The sequence below is a fragment of the Eptatretus burgeri genome, chromosome 4 (genome assembly GCF_056783735.1).
Source record: "Eptatretus burgeri isolate ZD-2024b chromosome 4, Ebu_testis_v1, whole genome shotgun sequence".
NCBI classification, from domain to species: domain Eukaryota; kingdom Metazoa; phylum Chordata; class Myxini; order Myxiniformes; family Myxinidae; genus Eptatretus; species Eptatretus burgeri.
In genome coordinates this window covers 15,205,261-15,230,260 of record NC_140964.1, presented here as the reverse complement: position 1 = coordinate 15,230,260, position 25,000 = coordinate 15,205,261, and the positions used below count along the sequence as shown (strand labels likewise).

At 41.4% G+C, this 25,000-nt stretch overlaps 2 protein-coding genes, 1 long non-coding RNA gene and 1 other non-coding gene across 4 annotated transcripts in view; 2 read left to right on the top strand and 2 right to left on the bottom strand.

The window, feature by feature from the left end:
* The window catches only part of HIBADH (3-hydroxyisobutyrate dehydrogenase), a 159,022-nt gene that overhangs the window by 133,932 nt on the left and 90 nt on the right, over nucleotides 1-25,000 (bottom strand). The window contains exons 1-2 of the mRNA XM_085876998.1: nucleotides 24,939-25,000; nucleotides 4,958-5,118 (exon numbers count right to left, since the gene is read on the bottom strand). The exon at nucleotides 24,939-25,000 is cut by the window's right edge and continues 90 nt beyond it. Coding sequence (XP_085733124.1) covers nucleotides 4,958-5,118; nucleotides 24,939-24,999 — 222 coding nt within the window. The 5' untranslated portion in view covers nucleotide 25,000. The remainder of the gene's footprint in view (nucleotides 1-4,957; nucleotides 5,119-24,938) is intronic.
* On the bottom strand, nucleotides 10,554-14,305 carry LOC147027523 (uncharacterized). The gene has a single exon (XM_085876997.1). The coding sequence runs from the start codon at nucleotides 13,124-13,126 to the stop codon at nucleotides 12,290-12,292; it is 837 nt and encodes a 278-aa protein (XP_085733123.1). The 5' UTR covers nucleotides 13,127-14,305; the 3' UTR covers nucleotides 10,554-12,289.
* Nucleotides 16,665-16,823, top strand: LOC147027522 (U1 spliceosomal RNA). The gene has a single exon (XR_015057879.1). It is a non-coding gene; the product is annotated as a U1 spliceosomal RNA (small nuclear RNA).
* On the top strand, nucleotides 17,425-21,243 carry LOC147027521 (uncharacterized). Its single transcript, XR_015057076.1, has 2 exons — nucleotides 17,425-17,943; nucleotides 18,096-21,243. It is a non-coding gene; the product is annotated as an uncharacterized LOC147027521 (long non-coding RNA).

Below are 25,000 nucleotides of genomic sequence, written 5' to 3'. Positions count from 1 at the left end.
AGTGTACTTGAAATCACACACAAGGTTGCCGGATAATCACACACATAAACCACTTCATTATTTAATCAGCTTTCTGTTTTTTTTGTTTCCAGCCTAATTAATTATTACCTCCACCCACCAAAAGTGGACGGAGGTTATGTTTTCACCCATATCCGTCTGTTTGTGTGCAGGATAATGTCAAAAAGTTATGGATAGATTTGGATGAAACTTGGTGGACAGGTTGTGTGTGTGTGTGTGACAAGGAGAAATCGATTTGATTTTGGTGAAGATCCGAATCCGGATCTGGGCGGAGGTACGCGCTCTACCAAGTGCCCTTCCAGTTTGACGAATTCTTGAATAAACAAAACTTAGCACTTTATGAATCATGTCTCCCAGGTTTTACACATACACAAACATTGTCTTCAATATAAATACCGTTCTTACCTTAATGAAGGTGCAATCGGCTTTCCCTTCGGTTAGCGTAGACATTCATGATGTCCTCTGCAATCAGATTCATAGTTAAATCACCTTATATGTGAAGAAGAGCTAATGAAGAAAATCTCTCACCCTATGCTTGAGCACAACCAGATTCTAATCCATCTCGTCGCAGAAAAGCTTCGTTCCGAAGTGGCCGTCCCGACTGGCAACGTAAGAGCCAAATGAATGAGTCCATAATAGTTTGGATGCATTCTCTGAGACATTTTTTTGAAGTCGCTGAAGGATAACAACAGATACCAGTCAACACATTCATTTCTGCAGCTGCAAGTAGTAGATATATTTTGAGTGGTTCTTCCTATTTCTGCGAGAATGGATGTGGATCAATGCCATTTTTGTCACATCTTGACATCTAAGTCGGATGCTGAAGCAATTTCCATTGATTCTTTTGAGAATCGGCTCGCTAATTCTACAGTTATGACATCCAAACCAGGAATGTAGAACTGCTGATGCCGCATCTTTCTTTGAGGTTCTTTTACAGTCTCGGGTGTTTCATGTGCAGTTGGTGCCTCTTTTGCATGCTCTCTTGGACCCAAAATTGTTGGAACAATGAAGTCCGTAAGAAATTCCGAGTTTCACTGCTCTTTTTCTTGTTGGCGAGTGACCCGTGTCTTTGTCTGGTACTGCAATGTCGTGGTCTTTACAGAATTCTGTAATTTATTTCCATATTCAATTCCAGCCACCTTCACGTCTGAGTTTTTCATTTTCTCGACGATAGAGGTAGCGTTTGCGAGCGTGGCGTTGATACACTGATGTCGTTTGTGACATGAATATATTTTTATGTTTGTCAAGGGGGTAGATATTACTTCAGAACAGATATAAATGTATAGAATAGTGTGGTCTGTGTTCGGGTAGTTAGCCAATCTCAATGTAATATAGAGGGAAATGTTATCTTAAAGAATTGTTTTGTTTAAATGTGTACCATATGGAGGATAGTGTGTGGTAAAAACCAAATAGGGTTTAAGGTTCAGAAACTCGTACGTACAATGTCGTGATGTCACTGGTTGGGAACTGGGTGCTGCCTAAGGGAGAGATGGGAGGAGTTTTGACACCCCCTGAAGGAGAGGAATTTAGGAAGGGCAGCGCAATCCAGAGAGAGGGGAGGGGGCTCGTAGTCTCCAAAAGGGCGGAGTTTTGTCACCCCCAAGGAGGGCGAAGTGAGTGACAGATCGTCTGGGGGAGGCAAGCGGAGATTGACCCGGAGTGCGGAGCAACGATCCTGCCTGCCTTCGGCCTGGTTCATACTCGTCATCTTGCTTGCCTGATAATCACCTGCTCACCCGTTTCGTTGTCTGTCTCATCACCTGTTCATCTCACCTGCCCCTGGACCTGCTTCGATATCTCCACCAGGTTCTCGTTCACATCTCCGTCTGTGCTTGGTGTGTGGAATCTTTAGATTTTATTCCTCTTGTCTATGATTTATTTATTTATTTCGTATTCCCTCCCTCCCCAACACGGTGCCATCCCCACCATTGTGATCACCATCGCCAGATTCTTTTTCATTTTGGTTATTTGTTTGGGAATAAATCCCATGAAAGAGTTAAGAACCTCGTGTGCTTCTTGTGATTCCCGCACGCTCAGTGTCGATCCATCCATTCAGTGATCCATGTTAATGGACAGCTTGAACACGATAATATTTTTAAAATATTATGAAGGATAATCAAGCAAGCACTGAATGAAACTCCAGTCATGAGATGAAAAGGTCGATTCCTTCCACGGACTACTTTTCCCTTTGTTCACTCGGATCTCTCAGACACCGCACCGCATGGCAGTGCAATGCATTTTTACAGCAAACACTTCTCCACTTGCATGACCAATGTGTACCACTGGGCTGCACAATCTCTTTTTGCTTTAGATCTTAAGTTGTCAACATGTCAATAAATTCCTGATGATTCGTTGGCTCCACAAACTCCAGATACAATTTCTCAACTACATTAAAAAAGCCAACAGCACGATGACTCACTTTGCAGCACTCCATAAGGACACGGTTGAGTTTGTGTACCACACAAGGTACATACTGTTATGTGGAAAGGGGAAGAGAGATCCATAGAGAGAATGTGCTCAGAATAGTATGGACCGTGTGCAAAGTACGGCAGCTTACATTTACTCCTGTATCAGGAATCTGTCAGAGTTGAAGTCGTATGGTAAAAAGTGCTTGGTAAAAGGAGGTGGTGATTGTAAATCTTAGAGCAGAATAGGGTATGGTGTTATATGGTGCAAAACCCCCTGTACAGGTGTGGCCAGGTGGAGGACTTTGGTATAAAAGCACCAGGAAAGGGCTACGCACTTTCGCAAACATTATAATGGGCCGTTTGGCCAAAGAGTTGCAGGCCGCGGAGAAATGAGCTGTGGAGCTCTGATTCGGAGTGAGGAACTTTTGTGAGGGGCCGACCCGCAGGACGTGACAGCCCAAGAGATGACGCCGCCCGCTGACGGGACCCACTGCCCATCACTCTCTCTCCCCCCACGGAAAGACCGTTTTGGAGAGTCGTGGAGATATCGCTCATCGCCATTCCCTCTTTTCCTGGCCTCATCGTCATTGCTTGAAATATTCTGCTTCATTTGAGGTCATGGATTTCAGGGCTGGCTCGGAACACAGTAGCAAGAAAATAAAAAAGGTGCAACAGTCGTGGGATATTTTTATGTGGCATTTTTTTTTTTTTGTGGTGAGACTTTGTGGCACTTTTATGAAGGTTACGGAAGCATGGCACTTTTACATGACTTTAAGATACCTCAAAAGTTTTGTACAAAACTGCAAATCTGGCATTGCTCACATGCAAAAATATTGAATAATGGTTTTAATAACATTCACATTCCATCAAAAAATTATTTCAGGCCCAGAAAGCACATTTTGATTAAAACTTCAACTTAGTTAAGGTAATAAGATAGCCACCCATATACCCCATGGGACCTTATGCTGCACAGCTGCAGGGGAAAGATAAATATCCATCCATCCATTGGGACCATACTATGTGCAGAGCGTTGGTGCTGTCTAAGCAGTCTCCTTGGCTATCGGGCACAATGGACAAGTCGCCGCTCCGCCACAGCATACTCGAATGGCTCAATCATCCCAGGAAGCTGGTACTCATTTTGCAGACCTCCGAAGGATGACAGGCAGAGTCAACCCAACCTGGTATTAATTCAACAGCCGAGTGAGATTTGAACTCAGGACCATATGATCCCAAGCCCACCACTCTAACCATTAAGCCAACACCAGGTATAAGATAAATATAAATAAATTAATGTAATACCTTATTGGCACCCATTACAACTCGTAATGATTCAGACCAAAATAAACTCTGCACGTGCAGTAAAAACAGTCTGAGATTCATTTTAATGACCATTACAAACAAAATTTGAAGGAAAGATTATCGATTGAATTCCACGATGAAAAATTCTCTCAAATAGCAAGTTTCTCTTCATGAGTACTATCAGGGGCACGACGCGGTGCTCGGTGCTATTTTTGAAGAAATCAAATTTTAAAGTTTTTTTTTTCTCTTTTTTTTTGTGGAGGGCTAAAACACTTCTCTACACACTCAAAGGAATGGGGTAAGGGATCATTTTATATTAACTCTCACATACCTACAAAGGCTTAGGCACTAGCACTAAAGAGCGATTTAAAAATAAATAGACAAACTTATTTTTTTTCCAGAATTTAAAAAAAAAAACGTTTTGCCTAAAACACTCCCCGCCACTCGCTGATGAACCTCTGAAAGATTTATGAAGATCTGTTTGGCCATCTCTGAGAGAAATGGAAACACATAAGCACACAAACAAACAACAAACATCTCCGTTAGAGTAGCTCATAGATATACAGTACTGGGTTTGTTTCGTGTACAAAAGTAGCGATACATCGCAAGTCGACGATCCTGGAAGAAAATGTAATTAAGCAAAACAATTGTTAACATTGCAAACAACCAGTGCACAACCAACGGCTCGTCATTCCAAAGCACCAAAATGTTCAATGGTAAAAGTCCTTATATGCGGCGATCCCCTCCAAAAATCGAGTGGGCTAATCGGCCGAGCCAGAAACCCGACCAAGATAACTGCAAAAGTTGCGTCCGATTGGTCTCGAAAAGCCAATCTGATCACGTCGACCCCTTCTTGCTTTTGGGGATTAATTGACCATTCGTAATGCAACAAAAATAGGGTGAAGGAGTCTGGTGATGTAAACAATGTAATTGTGTTAACTTTTCAGAATAAATGCCTGTGGATTTCATCAAATTAAGCAATCCACACGAAAAAGCAAGCTGAGGTTGTCACGCTGATTTCTGCAGTGTCTCAGGCTCGTGGAGGATAAAAAAAAACAAAAAACAAATCAAAAGGCACAAAAAGACCTGCATTTCAATCTGATGATAACAATCTTCATTTAGACTATAAACGACCAATTTAATAATTATCAAATGATCATCAAAAGGCATTCGATTTGTCAACACTTGGAAATCAAAAGTAATGAATAAAAAAATCATTAAACTTCATCTACCTGTGCTCCAGAATCCTGCAACTCCTTGCAGCTATCTGGAAAGATGTCCATGGCCACAACAGGGTAACCATTCTTTAAAAGATTCTGGGCCATAGGCTTTCCCATATTTCCAAGTCCCACAAACCCCACAGGGGTTTTCGATGCCATGGTCCTGGAACGTACTGACAGGCACACGTGCTTGCTCATGTCCTCTCTACGCATTGAAAAACATACATGTTCATTGCATGGATCTGTCCCACACTGGCCTGCCAGGAAGAATGATTAAAAGACTAAGGGTGTATACACAGGCTTGTTAGATATAACAACACACTTGCAATATTTCGATGTATCTCAACAAATTAAGGGTGGCAAAAAGCTGATTGTGCCTCACCAAGCTATAAAAAGTACAAACTTCTTGAATGTTTATTTATACTTCCCAGGACAGTCGGTCATTTTGCACTTGAATTTATCAAAAATTCCTCAAGTTCACGTGAATAAGCGATACTTGTATTCAACTAAAACCTTTTGAATCATGGGGGGAGAAAGGACAATATTATGGAGCGCATTTGATTTGCCTCCATCCCAAAAGTGACGCTTCTCACATCATGAAAACTGAAAGAGTGAAAAGATGTTCAACATACTAAAACATGCAATTTGATGTCTGTCTGTCTGTCTCTGTGATACATGCGGTTGTTACTTATCCAATCCCGAACAAGCTTGACAAGAGGACTAAGGGTCACACGACGGGTTGTTGTGACTTAATTTCCCCTCTTCCTCAGGGGATTTTCCACCGTGGGTGAAATCCGTGTTAAAGTGTATAAAACAGCTTATCGTCATGTTCCATGCCGCACACGTACCGAAAGTTAAGTTGAAATCATTATAACCACAAACTATTCAGTCAATTCCTTCCAACATATGATTACATTTTTTAAACAGGCACGACTGGTGTTTAACATTAGACTGAAAAACATTTGGAAGAAACCTGACGTCCTTGAGGCATTCAATGTTTACACAGTCCCCGAGAGACTCGGACCCAAACTGAGTGATAACTGAAATACACCCATTTTATCATGATAAACAAAAGCGTCGCGCGCACACGCGCGAGCACGCACACGCACGCACACACACAAATCCCGTTTCAATAAAAAGTCTGATCAATCTCGAACCACCGTTTTTTTTTCGACAAAACTATGCATTTCAAGAAACAAAGAGAAGCTTTTTTAAAAAACGATTAAGTACCATGTGGAAAGGGCTGGCAGGATGGCCAGGAGGTACGCACACTTACCTCGAACCTGTCTAGCCCGGGTTTGAATCCTGACCTAGATATAAAACATCATTCATCAATGTGTGCCGTTCCTCGGATGGACATTTAACTGATCGTCCCATCTGCCAATCATTGGGATTAGTTCTTTAATTGTTGTCTTTCACATCAGTTGGTGTCTTTGTCAGAATGGAATTGACAAAAAAAAAAAGAAAAAGATAAAGCTTTGGGGCCAGATAAACATCCGAGAGTATTGAAGGAGATGGCAGAGAAGAGAGGCATGGTGTGACGTACTGTAACTTGTACAACGTCTTGCTCGTGTGCTCTGCCAACATGAGTCCATATCATTGAGGTATCATGGGCCTACGCTTGCTCATACAACGTGATAGCCATTCTTCATGGGAACAACCACATCACTGACCCACTCACACTTCAAGTGTTTTTTTTTGTATGCACTGTTGAGGATCATATGAGAGCGAACACACAGAACATATAACAAGGGGAGCAGAGACATTAGGAGATCTGTGGAAGGGGAGAGGGATTGGGCGGGGAACACGGGGTAAACGAGATGGACATTACGGGGACTTTCAGGTCCTTACACGACAGGGACATTCAGGAAGGAAAGCAGAGAATTTGAAGGAAGTGGGTTTGCAGTGGATTAACGGGGGTAGAAAAGATCATGGTTTTGGATGGGGGAAGATAAGAGATGGTAGTGAACAGCTGTTTTGAAGATCTGGATGGAAGAGTAGGATTGAAGAGAGTGTGGGGATTTGTTCAAAAGGTGGGAAAAAGAGGAATGAAAGAATGAAGGTGAGCAGAATTTTTTTTTTGTATACCTTGTCGAGGCTCGTATGAGAGCTAACACACAACGCACAGCAAGAAGGGCGCGAGACAAGAGGGGCGGGAGAGGGAAGGACAAAACAGTGGGGAACAGAGACATTAGATGTGTGGAAGGGAGAGGGAGGGGGGGGGGAACATGGGGTATCCAAGAAGGACATGACAGGGACTTTCAGGAAGGAAAGCAGGGAGTTTGAAGGAAGTGGGTTTGGGGTTGATTAACGGGGGTAGAAAAGATCGAGGATTTGGATGGGGCAAGATAAGAGGTGGTGGTGAACAGCTGTTTTGAAGGCCTGGAGGGAAGAATGGGATTTAATTGAGCGAGGGAGTTTATTCCAAAGGTGGGAAAAAAGAGGAATGAAAGAGTGAAGGTGAACAGTGATTTTGGTAGTTTTACCAGAAGGTGGTTGCTGGCGGACCTTGAGCGACCTGTGGAAATATGGGGGTTACATATCGCAGACAAAGCAGGGGGGGCGAGACCGGAAAGGAGACGGTAGAAGACAGAAAGACCACCGACCTGCCTGCGGTGAGAGAGTGAGAGGCCCAAAGACTCAGCCTCACCGTGGGAGATACCAATGATCCTAAATGGCTTGGTTTCCACAGCATGAAGCCAAGAAAGGTGGGAGGCAGGAGCACCAGCCCAGAGGGGAGAGCAGTACTCCATCAGGCTGCAGACGAAAGCTTTGTATGTGGTCAGGAGCTCAGGTAGGCCAAGGAAGGACTTTGCACGATGGAGGATTCCCAGTTGACGACTGGCTTTGGAGGCCAGGTTGGAAATGTGGCTTTCATAGGAAAAATCATGGGAGATAGTGAGACTCAGAAGATTGAAAGAAAGGACTTCATCCAGCGGATTGTTGAGAAAGTAGATCCTGGCTTTACAGAGAACACGAGTCAAGATGTCTTAACCTCGTTTATCTGCAAGAACAACCTCCCATCTCCTTCGCAGGGAACATGTTACTTTGACTCTATTTTATACAAACACAATGCAGGGGGAGAAGTCCTAAAACTGCACATAAATATGCATGGCACCTTGTGCCTGAATCTAACCATTGTCTACCGCCACTCCCACCCATCCAGTATAATCAGGGATCAACATTGAAGAAGGGGGAAGTTCAATGGATTGCACAGATTGCCAGTAGTTTTTTTTTTTTTAAGGCCTCCAGCAATGCAGCACAACTGAAATAACAATGCACCTAAAGTTCATATTCACACCCTAATCCGACCAAACTACATTCGTCCCTCCAAACAAACAGCTTCACCATGTATGCTCTTCAGCCTCAACGATGAGAGCTCCTCACGAAGCTCGACATTTAATGCACAGCAGAATCTGACGGCATTAGATGATGGCTCCGAAAATACTGCTCCAGTTACAAAAAAGGTGTATTTTGTCTTTTCCATTCTCCATATCCTTATCCATGGGTGAGCCTTCTTCACATCAACATGAAGGAGAAGAGATGTGCAATCGGAGCAGGAATACTCATTCACAAACTCTCACCGACAATCGGTTTTACCCTGGTCACCTGAGACTCTGCTCCTGCCAATACCATCGTGGATAGATGTCTTGGGTTGCATCATTGCAAATCTCTGACGCCAATGACATAAATGTGGCTCCTCGCTCTTCTGGTGAAGATTAATGCAATCGATACACAAGGTCCTTTTCTATCCTCCGCACAAGCAAAATGCAGAATGCCCTCACTTTCACAATCCTCGAAAATAGGTGAAGTAAGTGATTCCAAAAGTAACATTCCAATGACAGACGTACAGCACTGCATTTTGCTCTGTATTTCCATCAATGGCCCATGAGATTTCTTGCAATAATTTTGCCAACAACTCAACTTATCCTCCAAATCATTGCTTTGGAACAGAAAACATGACTTGTATTCCATTGGCTTCATGAGAATTCTCATCTGAGCCAATGGCTCACGATGCTAAAAGACATGACAAGTGAAAATCCCATATCCTCCACATGTGTCTGTACATCGTTTCCTTCCCTTGTAATTCATATTGAAGTGTAGTTGCACCTACTGGGCTGACGGGATGGACTATAGCTATGAACACTAACCTCTAAGCTCTCTTGCCTGGGTTCAAATCCTGACGCAGCTATAAACCGTCATCCGGGTGTTTCATCAGCAGAAAGATTCATCAGTGCGTGTGCTGTGCCTCGGATGGACTTTGAACGTTCATCCCGTCTGCCAGCATTCATTGGTGGATGATAAAGATCCGTCGAGAAGGGTAGGCAAGTTAAATATTTCCGACACCGCAAACAAATTCCAAATTCATGCCCTCACCAGCGGAAGACATTGCATCGGCAGCACAGCCATGCCCTCAGCCAATGATGCTACCCGCAGCCTTGTGCTGCATACAAACCAAGAAAAGCATCATATCTACCAATGTTTTTTTCCTTGCATTTCATGTCTTCGCTCCAATCCAGGATGAGGATTGGATCAATACATATACATTGCCGAGAGAAAGTCTACACCCCCCCACCCCTTAAATTTTTTTTCACCTTATAGCCTAGAATTAAATTGCATTAAATCAGACTTTTTCCACCTTTATTTACACATTATAACCCACAATTTCCAAGTGAAAAAGAAATTCTACAAATTTCAGAAAATTAATTAAAAAGTAAAAAACTAGAGTATCTTCGTTGGACGAGTGTCAACCCCCCTTATATTTTGCAATTGTAAATTTGCTCGGGTGTAACCAATCACCTTCAAAATCATACACCAAGTAAATTGGCCTCCACCTGTGTTAAATTATAGTGATTCTGATTATTTCAGAATAAAACTCAAAGGGCACTCGGTAGAGCACATGCCTCCGCCACGTAATGCCTGATCCATGAGAACATATTGGGCCTAATACATTTTTGAAATATCATGCTATACAGTACTATATCGATTTTGGCCCGATCTCTCAATGAAGAATCACTTTAAAAATTAAATAACTCTCATATCCAGATTTGGATTCAGCTTTTCACCAAAATCAAAGTGATTCATCCTTGCCACACAGCCAACGTGTCCACATACCCAAGCTCATTTTTGTCTTTTCCTCCATTGGTCCAGCATGGCCCACACCCTAGCTTAGCCGGGATGTTATTCCCCAATAATCTGTTCAATAACTGGTACGTACTTGGCAGCTCCACTCGACTGCATCTGATTCGGTAGGTAATCTGAATAACACAAGTATGTGCTGTACCGAGGGTGCGATTCCCCGATAAGGTCGGTGTGTGTCCTTTGGGAAACAGTAAATAGACGGAGGACCCAAAGTCACATGGTCAAGTTATTGGTGTTCGCGGTCGATTAGCAACCCGCCATAGCACAAAGTTATTCGTGTGAGATGACCTGCAATTTTGCGCGAGTCCGGAGAAGAACCCAAGACAGCCCCTCCCTAATGGTTCCCCCAGGACACCAGCCCCGCAACAATATATATATATATATATATATATATATATATATATATATATATATATATATATATATATATATATATATATATATATATATATATATATATATATATATATATATATATATATCATTATCAGAAAACTCAGCCTGATGTTGGCTTAACAGTTAAGGTGGCTGCCTTAAGATCTTAGGGGTGTTTAGTCTGTGTCGGAGTGGCCAAGGAGACTGCTTCGGCAGCACCAACGATCTGCAGAGTATGGTGCCAATGGATGGATGGGTCTTGAGTTCAAGCCCCCGTTGTGCCGTTAAATAAATCCAGGTGGGTTGACTCAGCCTGTCATCCTTCTGGGGTTGGCAAAACGAGGATCAGCTTACTGGAAACAGGGGGCACTACATTCGTGGTACAACCATACTCCCAGAAATGATGTGACCAGCAGCCATTGGCTGCATACTAAAAAATACACGGGAGCGGGTTTGACGGTCAGTTCGGATACAAAACTTAATGAAACCGAGTGTTAATCAACCTTCGCGACTCCGGAAAGTGAAAACAGAATTCAAATTGAATTTAAAATAAACGCATGAGGCCGCTCGAAGCAAAAATCTCCATATTCTAGGAATCATTCACAACATCATGATACAATATTCAAACACGTGTTTATGGCTGTGAAATAAATACTCCAAATGTGTGCATTTAATGGCTGTATCCAAAACAGAGCTGGACCCCAACTAAAAAGGACCCTCGGACCACAGAGAAGCTTAATCACTCGCCTTCACGTCGTCACGTGACCAGCCAGCTCGCCATAGGATGAAATGCCCGAACAAAATCTTAAAACGTCTGTTTTTCAGCGGAGTTCTTTCAGATACTTGTAGAGCACATCCCCAAACCATCTACAATATAAACATTAATCTCACAGACGCTACGAATAAGCAGTCCCTCAGGGGGACAGGTTACGAGGGGAAGCAGTGAACAGAAAGCATGTTAGGCTCGTGGCCAAATTAAAAAAGGGACCTAAAATTGTGAGAAACCCCTACCCAAGGTAGAACAAGTCACAACCTATTTTTTCTTGAAGAGGGATGTTTGGGGAGTTAGAAAATCATGGTTGTGAACCTGAGATCATTGCACAACATTTTGAAAATCACGTTTACATATGTACCACTGCAGACTGCAAAAATGGATTTAATCGCCACAGATTTTGGCTCATATATTTGTTAATACTGGTGCTACAAACACAAATTTTGTACCAAAATGTTAGGAATGATGACATATATATATACATATATATATATATATATATATATATATATATATATATATATATATATATATATATATATATATATACATATATACATATATACATATATACATATATACATATATACATATATCTGTAAAAACCATTTGTGATGTAACAAAGGCTTTTGTATGACCTACAGGCAAAAATAGTGGAATTTTAATCAACAAATCAGCTTCGGGTTTACCAATAAATATCAACAAAAACATTAATTACTTCAAAAAATATTGGACTTGCAGTCATACTTGTTACATCAACATAATCCAAGTTTATTTACCCTTTGAAAATATATCTAATGCTATAATTGTCACTGAAATGATATAGTTATAACTGAAATCATATGTCGCCCCACTCATGCTGACTGATAGAAATCCCGAAGCGGATATGCAACGTGAAGAATTGACTTAAGATTCTGACACAATTGTGAAAGTGACTTTTATAGACATCATGTTGATATAAGCTCTTTCACACATGACGATAATGAATTCATAACATGCACTGTAACTTATGTACATCTATTACATGAAGAAATACATGTAATACATTTAAAAGTTCAGTCACGCTCTTCATCAGTGCTGTCGTCAAAGACAACAGAATCATGAACATTTGGACAATCGTCTGCACGACACGAGCAGAATTCAGTGCAGGTCAGTCCTGCAGAGATACAATGACATGTTCTGCTCTGCCTACAGTGATCGTCAGTACAGCGTCGGTTTTGAAGAACTTTGGGGATGTAAATATCCTCCGAGGCAGTTTGATCAACAGCCACAGACGTGAGGAAACGTCTCACCTCATCATAGGACACACAGTGTCCTAATTCATGAAGCATGTCAATGAGATGCTTGCTTCCCAATTCATGATGAACCTGCAAGGCTAAACCAAGCGTTATTGTGGAGTACACTCGACGGCTCTGTGATATTATATTGTGACAAATGGCGATCGTCCTCAGGTTGTTCTTCATAACACCTTCATCACTGCAGCTGGTTACATTCGTGTGTGATTTCTCACTGGTGCACCACTGAATAAAGTCGTAGAGTGTATTAGGAACAAATTCTGCACAGTGCTGAATATCTGTTTTCTCGACAGGTGCATACATATTTCCAGCATGCTCGATATCAGCCATGTGCTTCCTCAGGATACCAGCTGCAGCATGCAAAGTATGCATTTCACTATCTGTGGCTGATGGTACATCAGAAGGGATGTCTTCATATTCTGGTTCATCAGTCATGCTCTGCAGAATCGTGGCTTTTCTCAGGGCATCAAACAAGGTCACAGAAGAAGAGCATATGATGTCAGTGTGGCCATCAAATGTTACACAGACTATTTGGTCACCATAATATTTAGTTAATCGCTCCTTCAACTTCCATGTTTTATACTGTTCTGCATTCATGGTACCCAGTGAAACCAAATATCCAACGTATTAATCTTTCAGATGAACGAGGGTTGTCACTGTCTTAGTTTTGGAGAACACAGTTTGTTCCAGATAACATTTCAGTTCATCAAAAGCTTCATCATGTAATGTGCCCATTGTTTCCTCTCCTGATTTACTAATTGCAGCAGTGATGTTCCTTTCTGAAATATAGTGTGAATAGCATAACCTGTGGTACTTGGCATCATAGGCGAACAAATCTGGAAAGGCAAGCATGCGCATGTGTATTTTATTGTCTTGTCTTTTGTCAGCTGCTGCCAGAACTTTTTCTCTGGTGGACTGTCCAGTTCCTGTAGATACCGGTGTAAGCTTGTTTTTGGAAGTGTTGGATTTTCCACAAATGAAGCAGTTAGTCCTGATGTGAAACCCAGCTGTTTCATTTCTGTTGATTCTATGTTCTGTTGCTGCAGACGTGCATGGTTGCTGGTCACTCTCACTGGGGTTGGATGTGGAGATATTTGACTTGCTGGTATACTTGGCCCGACACGATTTGTGGAATGATACTTCAAATCAAGACTCAATATGTCTTGTTGCAAAGGCCAGATACTTTCGTAAACGTCATCTTTTCCGATTTGACTTGCTTTTTAGATTTCACTCAAACCATTAAATGTTATGTTGGGTTCTTTACAACTTCTTGCTTTTTAGGGTTGAGGGGTTTAAAGCATATGATGCAGTGGTCAGTGTCAATTTTACGACGCTTCACAACAGGTGGTTCCAGATCCATAATTGCAGATCAATTGTCAGCACAAGCATCTGAAATGAAATAATTAAAGATAAGTATATATCAGTAGTTTTAGAAAAAGGCAATCAAGCTCAAAATTGATTTTCTGCAACTGGATTTAAAATCATTCTTGTTTGGTTAATGCATATACATGTATTATAAATTAATCAATGTCGGTTACTTTTAGGGGGTGACATATGGTTTCGGAAATAACTATATTAATTCAACTGATTTATCTTTACGAGTTGCATTTCTAAAAAGGAGAATGATAGAGGGTTATTTTGATGTAATATGCAGTAATAAAACTCAAATACTTATGAAGAAATTAATTGTTTAGTTGATATTTATTGGTAAACCAGAAGCTGATTTGTTGATTAAAATTCCACTATTTTTGCCTGTAGGTCACACAAAAGCCTTTGTTTCATCACAAATGGTTTTTACAGATATATATATATATATATATATATATATATATATATATATATATATATATATATATGTCATCATTCCTAACATTTTGGTACAAAATTTGTGTTTGTAGCACCAGTATTAACAAATATATGAGCCAAAATCTGTGGCGATTAAATCCATTTTTGCAGTCTGCAGTGGTACATATGTAAACGTGATTTTCAAAATGTTGTGCAATGATCTCAGGTTCACACCCATGATTTTCTAACTCCCCAAACATCCCTCTTCAAGAAAAAATAGGTTGTGACTTGTTCTACCTTGGGTAGGGGTATGCCACCCAAAACCTCATTTGGCCACGAGCCTAAGTGGAGTCCTTTCCAGAGTCTCACGGTTATTTGAATTGAATATATTTTCCTCATGACAAGTATGTTTCTGAGCGGATTTGCACGAAAATTATCTTCACTGAACGTGTAGCTACACCAGAAGGTCCCAAAAGTGAAAACAGAAATTAACTCGAACTTAAAACAGCCTCGTTATATGGCATGGAAACGGATGGAAGCTACCCCTCGCTGTAATGGATTTCACACAGACCGAGGATATAAACATTCAATTCTCACAAAACTTGATGCAACCGAATGTTAATCAACCTTAGCGACTATGAAAAGTGAAAACAGAATTTAAATTGAACTTAAAATAACCGCTCGAAGCCGTGTTGAAGTCAGCGGACCTCGTGTTGCCCAATAAACAGGGCCAGATGACAGAGGTAACGAGAAACTAGTTGGTCAAATGAAATCTTCTTAATAATCCCAATGAAACCCATTATGCATTATAGCCGTCCGATGCTTCCTTATAAGACATTCGACCAATCGGTCATTTTGGACTTGATGACCCTGTAACCTTGACCCCGAGTCGAAAATGTGAAAAAGGGCTCAGACGATCTATAAAGAGCAACTCGTATTATCATCGTGTCAAGTTCAAACTCAATCGGCCGAGATGTCTCAGAGGAGATAGAAAAAAAAATTGACAGACAGACAGACAGACGGACTGACCTGAGGACATCGAACGGTTATATTCGGTCAGCGTGCTGACCTAATAATAATAATAAATAAATAAATAACAAATAAATAAATCAGGAAATTAATGCACCACTCCAAAAATGTCACACTTATTGGAACCAACATAAACAATGGTTGATATCTGTATCAAGTTTCACGAAGCAGGATTTCAGTTTGGGGAGGGGTGGGGGGGGGAGTCAACTCCTCTTAATCTTAGACAAGTTTACTATGAGAAGAAAATGATACTTTTCTGAGATGAACCACATCTCGATCACCCTGGAATCTCCGATAAGGAAGTTTAGTCTCAAGTTCCATTCCTTTCCCATTAGAGAGGTTGGAAGTGTGGGGGAAAAATTTTATTAATGTATTCTAAATTGTAACAAATGGGGTTTTAGAAATGTAAATTTTATGCTACAAGTCGAATTGGCTGTCCTTTTTAGCCAAGAGTCTTTTTCCCTAAATATTGATAAAATGTCTTGTTCTGGAGTGGTGTGACCTGGGCTCATAACAGCAAACCTTTGCCTTGAAATGTACGTCATGTACTTCTCACCTAGAAGACACGTATGCAGTTTGAATTGGCAGCCCCCATGAAAGTATAAAATGCATTGAAATGTAAAATTGCTTTAGTGCAAGCACGTGAGGATGTATGGCATCTCAGTGGCTTGTACTCCTTGGGACTGACCAAGTTCCAAGTAATAATAAACCTCTCTGATGTAATGTACTTAAGCTATGGAAAGTGAATTAATCGGGTTCGTTTAATGGTTAACTAAAAAGTAAGATAAATAAAATAGAATAATAATATTGCATCGAATGGGGGTTCTGTTTGTTCATTGTGTGAAGTGTACGAGGGATACATTTAAAACAGAATCGGCTAGACGTTAAGCCCTGCAAGTTAAATAAGATTCCACAATCAACCAGCAAGAATTTCTACAACGATCACTACGAGGTTCAAGGTGAAAAATCCACAACAGTTGGTGCCGTGACTCGGATTCGAGCCGAGGTTGGTGCGGTGCTCGTGACCGGAGGCAGTGCCGGGAGGAACGACAAGTGCTTGAGCGAAGGTAAGGGAGAGGGTTCCTCAAGGGTGGGCTGTCTCAACAGGTAACGCATTTCGAACAAAGAAGTTAATTGTCAGATAATTTTATTGATAGAAAGAAGAGGTAGCGGAGAGAGTCCGTTTGAAAGCAAACGATAAGTACTGTAGTTGTTTTAGAAAAGTGCTGGAGAAGAAGATGGAAGGGAGTAATTAAATGAGCATGACGAAGCGACATGCCACAGACCGCGCAGAGGACGCGTGAGATATATGTTTGCATAGATACTTACCTGATAGGAAAGATACTGTGATCATTGAGGCAGTATTCTCAGGGCGAGGCCTACCCATTGCAGTTCAGGAGGGAGGTTGACCCTTGCGATTTCCCCAAATGTGGGAAAGTCGACCGTGAAATTTGTAGAATGCAGGAGACGATTCACCGGCTGGGTGCGTGGCTGGTGATTTGCATTGAGATACATGTGTTGCTGAGTGAGTGAAAAATGAAACTTGTGCGAGTCCAATAGATTTCATTGCAATGAAACCTGTTCTATTGGGATTTTGACGACATTTTTAACAATTAAAGAAACTTCAGGCAGGGTTAAAACAACTTGGCTGTTCGTGGTTTGGTGTTTATAACGCCAAGGTCGCAGGTGTGTGTGTGTGTGTGTGTGTGTGTGTGTGTGTGTGTGTGTGTGTGTGTGTGTGTGTGTGTGTGTGTGTGTGTGTGTGTGTGTGTGTGTCTGTGTGTGTGTGTATTCAATTCAATGGGGGTCTGAATTGGAAGCGATTGTGAGCTCGCTGGGGAATTAAAGATTGCTGGACGATGTGATACATGAATGTCTTGTTAGAAATAATAATATTGCAACAAATAAAACGTGAAGAGATGGACATTCATAAAATAAATTAAATAATTAAAACCACCTCGGCAAGACAGTCTGAGGACGGACTCATGCTGAGTTAAGCTGTGGGTCTGTTTGGGGTGACATGTTATGCATTCTTGGCTTTGTGTTTATAATGCGAAGGTCACGAGCTGCACTGTGCAGGCTGGCCCCCTCCACTGAGTGTGTTTGTCTTAGCTTTAGCTGTGAAATTCGATTCATATGCAGATTCAAGAGGGTGGGGGCGATTATGTCGAAGTGCGCATGCCGTTTGCAATGAAGGGAAAGATGTTTCCGAGGTTCGATTTTATTGTACTTTGAAATGATGTCGAGATGTGATTGATTTGGAGGATATTTTATGGGGTTTTTGTGGGTGTTGAAGCAATGACAGAGTAATGCTAAACTGTGGGTTTTGCCTGTCTTAGAGTTTTTTTCTGTTTTCTTCCCACCGGATGTGGAGAGAACTTCCTGTTCCTTGTTGCTTGGTGTTTGTGGCGCACCCTCTCTACTGAATCTGTTTAAAGTGAAGTCCATTTAGGGAAAAAGTGTTGAAGTTTTATTTAAAAGCCATAGGGATTTTGGATAAATTGAAATAACAATTGTGAATGTTTCGAAGATTCGGGAGGTCTCTCGCTGGCATTGTGATGATTTGTAATAATACTCAACCTGGCAGGTTTGAGTGCTGGGTAAGCTGTGTGGACGTGTCAGAAATGTTTTGAAGATTCTGATCTGAGTTGTAACCATTGTCCTTAAAATATGTGATTTAAATGTAGAAACGTGATTTTGAATGATTTAAAAAAATGATTTGATGATGTTTATCACGTGGGGCGATTCACAGATAATAGATGATGCCCTCGGATGGACGTTGAACGCGGCGTATTGTTTTTATTCGTCTGTGAATGTTAAAGTTGCCTGAACTAGTGCTGGGAAGGCAATGGCAAACAACCCAGTGTAACCCTTTGATCGATTCAGTCAAGGTAAATGATATGAGATTTCATTGGATAGATGCTGAAGATTTTATTTTTAATTTATTGATTTTAAAAGAAAATATTTTATTGTTTGGACCAAAAAAAAGCTGTTTAAGAGAGATTGGATGTTTTATTAGTCTGAAGTTTAAGATGCCTTCCCCAGGACTGTGATAAAATTTGGGAAGGTTCAAGCTACATGTGTGGACGGAGTGTTTGAGCTGCAATTTAAATGATATTCGCCTAATGACAAATGATTTGACAATTTTTATACACCTGTTTAAAAGAACAGAGTTTTAAACTGTATTTATTTGTTTTTGATAAATGAAAATGGATTAGTATATTGAGAAGGTCAGAGGAAATGATAGATGGTTTGTGTATGTGAGTTGGGAAATGGCAGCATCTTGCTGTTTTGGTGAGAGAGAAGTGGATAGATGGGTAATGTCAGAGATTTAAATGTTGATGAATTCTGAAGTGAGATAGAGATTGGTTAAACATTATTTTTGAGATATTTTAGTTCCATTTCAACATGAAAAAAATGGATGCTCACCATGTTAATGAAACTATGCTAGCCTTTGGTGTTGTTTAACTGTTTGGAGAAATTTTGTAACAATGTTATCAAAGTTCTTGTTTCGAACATGTCATGTCATGGCAACTAAATGTCATGGCCGAGCGGAGTGGAACAGTAAGCAAATGAGGGTTTTGCGGTAACTGTGTTAGTTACTTTCAGACTAGGCTCATTTAAAAAAAATAATAATAATAAAGGAACTGATTGAGAACGAACCATCATGTTTCTCTTGGTTAAAATTGAAATGAACTTTTGTTTTGACATTACAAATCGAGAATCCTTTTTACCTATGGACTTTGTTAATCTGTTAATTGAGGATAGGGAAAAGTTACTTAGAATTGAATCAAGATAATATAATGGCAGTTGCTCTGGAACTACGTGTGAATGAAACTGTAAATTGTTTAGCAGATATGAATGTTAAAATGGTAACTGTGCAAAATCGAATTGCTTTGGATTCGGTTCTTGAAAGAAGTAGCTTACCTTTATATTTTTGTATAGATGATGGAATATTTTTTTTTGTGAAAATAATTATTGATTGCAAATTGAAACCTTGATAAAGACTGTTTGCTTTTACATGGAAATAGCCAATGAGATGAATGTTTTGAGTACACATACAACTGAGATTTCTGTATATTTTACTTGTCATTTAGGGAAATAATAAGGAAAGAGATAAAATATTGATAATGCAAGTTGAATGCTTTGGAAGAACCTTTGTCAGTCTTGTGGAAATACATGAGCCCATGATGTTTACTCGATGTTAACTTTGGTTTTGTTTGTTTCGGAGTGTTGAGCACAGTTAAACGATGCAATGTACGATTTCGTATAAACGAAGCTTGGAAAGAACTTCCACAAAAAGATTGGACGATGGGAGAACCCAGATTTGGGTGATTGGGCATTCAACACGTGATCATGAAACTTCCCCTTCTTAAGGAGATAAGATGGAGTAATGCGAAAAAAGAAAGAAAAAACCACTGAGGAGAAGGTTGAGCAAAGTCTTAACATCGGCATTGTGTGGTGCCTGCCTGGAGGAATGTTTGCTCTGCAAATACATCGTGAACTTGCTGTGGTTGCTTCAACGTACAACGAAGGCCGGGAGTTCCACACTGCGAGTCCTCTGCAACAAGTGTTCAATGGTGCGGATGGGGGCTCATGCTGCCACCGCGACTGCATCCAACGTGCACAGCTCACTTAGTGAAATCAAACCTGATTGCACAAACTGCTGCTGCGAGGCCCCAGGCTCTGTTGGGGCTGGATCTCTGTTCACCTCTCGAGTCCTTTTTGTCTCCTTCAACCCAGTGTCAGGCCCAAGCTCGTACTTGCCAACATCTACCTTCTCCTCAGCTCAAGGAGTGCTTCGACTGTGTTTCCCGTAGGGTGCTGCTCAATGGAAACGCACTCATTTTCTGATATGAGCACTCGCTGCCATTGTTGATTGAACTTGAGTAATGAATATCTTTTCTCCTTCAGGAATGGGACAGGGTAATCATATGTAATATAATTTTTCAAATTTTCCTTAAAAGGAAAAAACGGGAGAGTGTGGGGGAAAAATTATATTAATGTATTCTAAATTGTAACAAATGGGTTTTAGAAATTTAAATTTTATGCTACAAGTCGAATTGGCTGTCCTTTTTAGCCAAGAGTCTTTTGCCATAAATGTTGATAAAATGTCTTGTTTTGGAGCGGTGTGACCTGGGCTGATAACAGCAAACCTTTGCCTTGAAATGTACGTCGTGTACTTCTCACCTAGAAGACACGTATGCAGTTTGAATTGGCAGCCCCCACCACTCTCCCATGAAAGTATAAAATGCTTTTAAATGTAAAATTGTTTTAGTGCAAGCATGTGAGGATGTATGACTTCTCAGTGGCTTGGTACTTGGTCAGTCCCAAGGAGTACAAGTACCAAGTAATAATAAAACTCTCTGATGTAATGTACTTAAGCTGTGGAAAGTGAATTAATCAGGTTGGTTTAATGGTTAACTAAAAAGTAAGATAAATATAAGAGAATAATAATATTGCAATGAATGGGGGTTCTGTTTGTTCATTGTGTGAAGTGTACGAGGGAGACATTTAAAACCGAATCGGCTAGACGTTAAGCCCTGCAAGTTAAATAAGATTCCACAATCAACCAGCAAGAATTTCTACAACGATCACTACGAGGTTCAAGGTGAAAAATTCACAACAGAAGCCTCTCGGTCTCCGACCACTTAATTCACAAAGGGCCACGTTCCAACTTCATCATCAGTCATCGAAGTTAGCCCCAAAAGGCTGTACACATTTAAACACAATTCTTGTTGATTTTCTGCTGACCTTCACTTCTTTGTCCAATTCCTATTGCCAAGAGGAATACTTCCTTACATCTATCTAATGGTTGCTTCTCTTCAGTTCTTCAAAGTAGAAGCTCTGTCTCATATCCAGTCATCTCCTCTCCCTACCCAATAAACTTTACCACTCTTGATAGCTTTGTTTATAACAGTCTCATACCAACATGTTAACCTTCTAGCCTCCATTGAACCACGCTAAATATGCATACAATACACTTTGTTTTATTGAGCTTCGACTGTTTATCCTTGAAATACAAAGGTGGCTCAAATTTCACATGGGCTTTTGATTACAAGAACGAGAACGGCACTCGGAAAAATGCATACCTCCACCAGGCTGAACAGTTTACGTTTTGTATCCCACCGATAGGCCGGATCTGCATTCGAACCTCAACCGAAATCCAATCGACTTGTTCTGGTGACCTACCAAACTCATCTACCAACTTTTGTCATCACTCTTCCACAACTTTTCATCCATCCATCAATTGGGACCATACTCTGTGCAAAGCGTTGGTGCTGCCTCAGCAGTTTCCTTGGCTATTGGGCACAATCCTGAACAGGTCGCCACTCTAACACAGGATACCAGCATGCTGGCACTCATTTTGTCAACCTCGGAAGGATGACAGGCTGAGTCAAACCCACCTGGTGTTAATTCAGTGGCTGGCAGGGCTTGAACTCAGGACCCAAAGATCCCAAGCCTGCCACCCCAACCACGAAACCAACACCAGGCCATAACTTTTTGAGATATTGTGCTAGATATCATTTTTCGCTGCATCTCTCAAAAATTTGAGTACAGTCTCCGTATCAGGATCCAGACCTTCACCAAAATCTAATCAATTCGTGCTCGTTGCACACCCAACCTGTCCACCAAGTTTCATCCAAATCCATCGTTAACTTTCTGAAACATCCTGCTCACAAACAGACAGACAAACAAACATGGGTGAACACATATTAAACCTTCGTCTGCCTTCAGTCTCACGGCGGTAACTACCGTGTCATGAATGAGAGACTCAACACTACCAACACTTTTTTTTCACTTTTGAGCTGCCATAACATAAACTCTTCAGCAAATCAGAATGAGATCCTCAATTTGCTTGATGTTTGCACTGTTGATAGGCATGACCAGTCAGTTAGGCAACATGTTGTTAATTCTGTACACTTCACATAACTCAGAATGATTAGCGGCAGTCAAATGCGGATGCCTTTGACATTAACAATTTGTGCAACCAATCGTCTGCATATTCAAACAAGCTTGAGGTTTTTGTTGAACAGAAATTACATAATTAGAGGACACTCTCTGCCATCCATGATGTCCAACACATGCATGAGAGCAGTTCACATGTGATAATGGGTATTGGTTACAAGTACTGCAAGGCCAAAATGCACTCTCTTATTTATTTATTTTTTAACACTATCTCAGGCTCATAGTGGAAAGACGCACGCACGCACACCATTTAAAAGGATAAGAACACGGGCAATCCCTGTCCGTGTTCTTATCATTTTAAATGCTGAACGTCAAGCAAGAAAGCAGCACATACCATTTTTAAAGTTTGGTACGACTCGGCCAGACTTTGAACCTCCGACCGACCCTCCCAGCCTCTCGGTCAAACATGCACCACCCTCAAAGTTAGTCGAATGATAAATCCCTTTGAGGCGATTCTGCCAAAGGTTTTCCTTCACAACCATGTGTCAGTTACATTAATAATTGGAAATATTTCACTGACGATACACGTTTCAAAAAAAAAAAAAAAATGGAAAAGGGACAATTTGAGATGTTCTAAGTTAAATCAGAATGGATCTCATGACATGTTTAAACACATTCCCTGAATTTCAAATTGTTTGCATCTTGATACATTTGAAACATTTGAAGCATTTCAATAAAATTCCAGTTCTAGGTTCCTTTTGTAAGATTGCAATTTTGTTTTTTTTAACGAGAAGGGCACTCGGTTGAACGCATACCGTCGCCATGCAATGCCTGATCCACGAGAACATGAGGCCCAATACATTTTTGAGATATCATGCTATATCTCAATTTTTGGCCCAATCTCTCAATGGTGAAGAATCACTTAAAAAAAATAAATAATTCTCATTTCCAGATACGGACCCGGATCTTCACCAAAATCGAATCAATTTGTCGTGGTCACACACCCAACCCTGCCACCAAGTTTCATCTGAATCCATCCACAACTTTTTGAGATATCGTGCTATATATCATTTTAGCCTCATCTCTCAATGGTGAAGAATCACTTTTAAAATTCTAGTAGTCTGATGCAGATCCGGATCTTCACCATAATCGAAGCAGTTCGTCCTTGTCACACACCGAACATGTCCACAAAATTTCATCCAGATCCATCCACAACTATTTGAGATATCTTGCACAGATAGACAGATGACAGACAAACAAACAGATGACAGACAGACAGAGACAGAGACAGAGACAGAGAGGGGTGATAACATAACGTCCTTCACCTTTATTGACGGAGGTATCTTAAAAAGTTGTGGAAAGATTCGGACAAAACTTGGTGGACAAGTTTGGGTGTGTGACATGAGATTTTGGTGAAGATCCGGATCTGATTTATTTTTTTTAATTTTCCAAGTGATTTTAAACCATTGGACACAGGGCCGAAAATGATGTGTAATGTAGCAGATAGCTCAAAAAGTTGTGGGTGGATTATGCCAAAACTTGGGGGGCAAGTTGGTTAGAAGACAAGAACAAGATGATTAGATTTTGGTTAAGGTCAGGATGTGGATCCGACCTACCAGTGGGATAAAAAACGTAAACTGTACAGCCTGGCCTGAAAAAGCATCTACTCTGCTGAGTGTCATTCTAGTTTTTCGATCAATCATCTTTCCTTCGCCAAAATCCCATAATCCTCACGTCTTTTCTACCCTCCCTCTTTAGCATATCTGAACATATACCAACCATCCCACCGAAGCACTCAACCCCCCCCCCCCCCCACTACCTCACATACACCAACCATCCCACCTAAACCGTCCCACGTATACCAGCCATTGTACATAACCTCTCCCCCTCCTCCCTCCCCACATACCGCAAACCACATACACAAGCCATCCCACCTAAACCCTCCCCCTCCCACAGACACAAGCCATCCCACCTAAACCCTCCCCCTCCCACATACACAAGCCATCCCACCTAAACCCTCCCCCTCCCACATACACAAGCCATCCCACCTAAACCCTCCCCTCCCACATACACAAGCCATCCCACCTAAACCCTCCCCCTCCCAGATACACAAGCCATCCCACCTAAACCCTCCCCCTCCCACATACACAAGCCATCCCACCTAAACCCTCCCCCTCCCACATACACAAGCCATCCCACCTAAACCCTCCCCCTCCCACAGACACAAGCCATCCCACCTAAACCCTCCCCCTCCCACATACACAAGCCATCCCACCTAAACCCTCCCCCTCCCAGATACACAAGCCATCCCACCTAAACCCTCCCCCTCCCAGATACACAAGCCATCCCACCTAAACCCTCCCCCTCCCACATACACAAGCCATCCCACCTAAACCCTCCCTCCCAGATACACAAGCCATCCCACCTAAACCCTCCCCCTCCCACCTACACAAGCCATCCCACCCAAACCCGCCCCCCCCCACATTTTCCAGTCATCTCACCGAAACCCTCCCCCCTCCCAGTTATTAAATTTAAAAAGAGAGCCAAACCAAAATAAGAAAAAGACTGCCACCTGAGGCTGAGCGCGTAAACAGAAATCGCGAACACGACGCATTCTGAAGAACACAAACGAGGCGCAAAGCAATCTTGTGAAATGTGCAACGTCAGCAGTCGAGCGTGTCCGTACCAAGATGACGGCACGGCAAGCGGCGAACCAGCGCCACGCGACCACCTGCAAAGAACGCCATG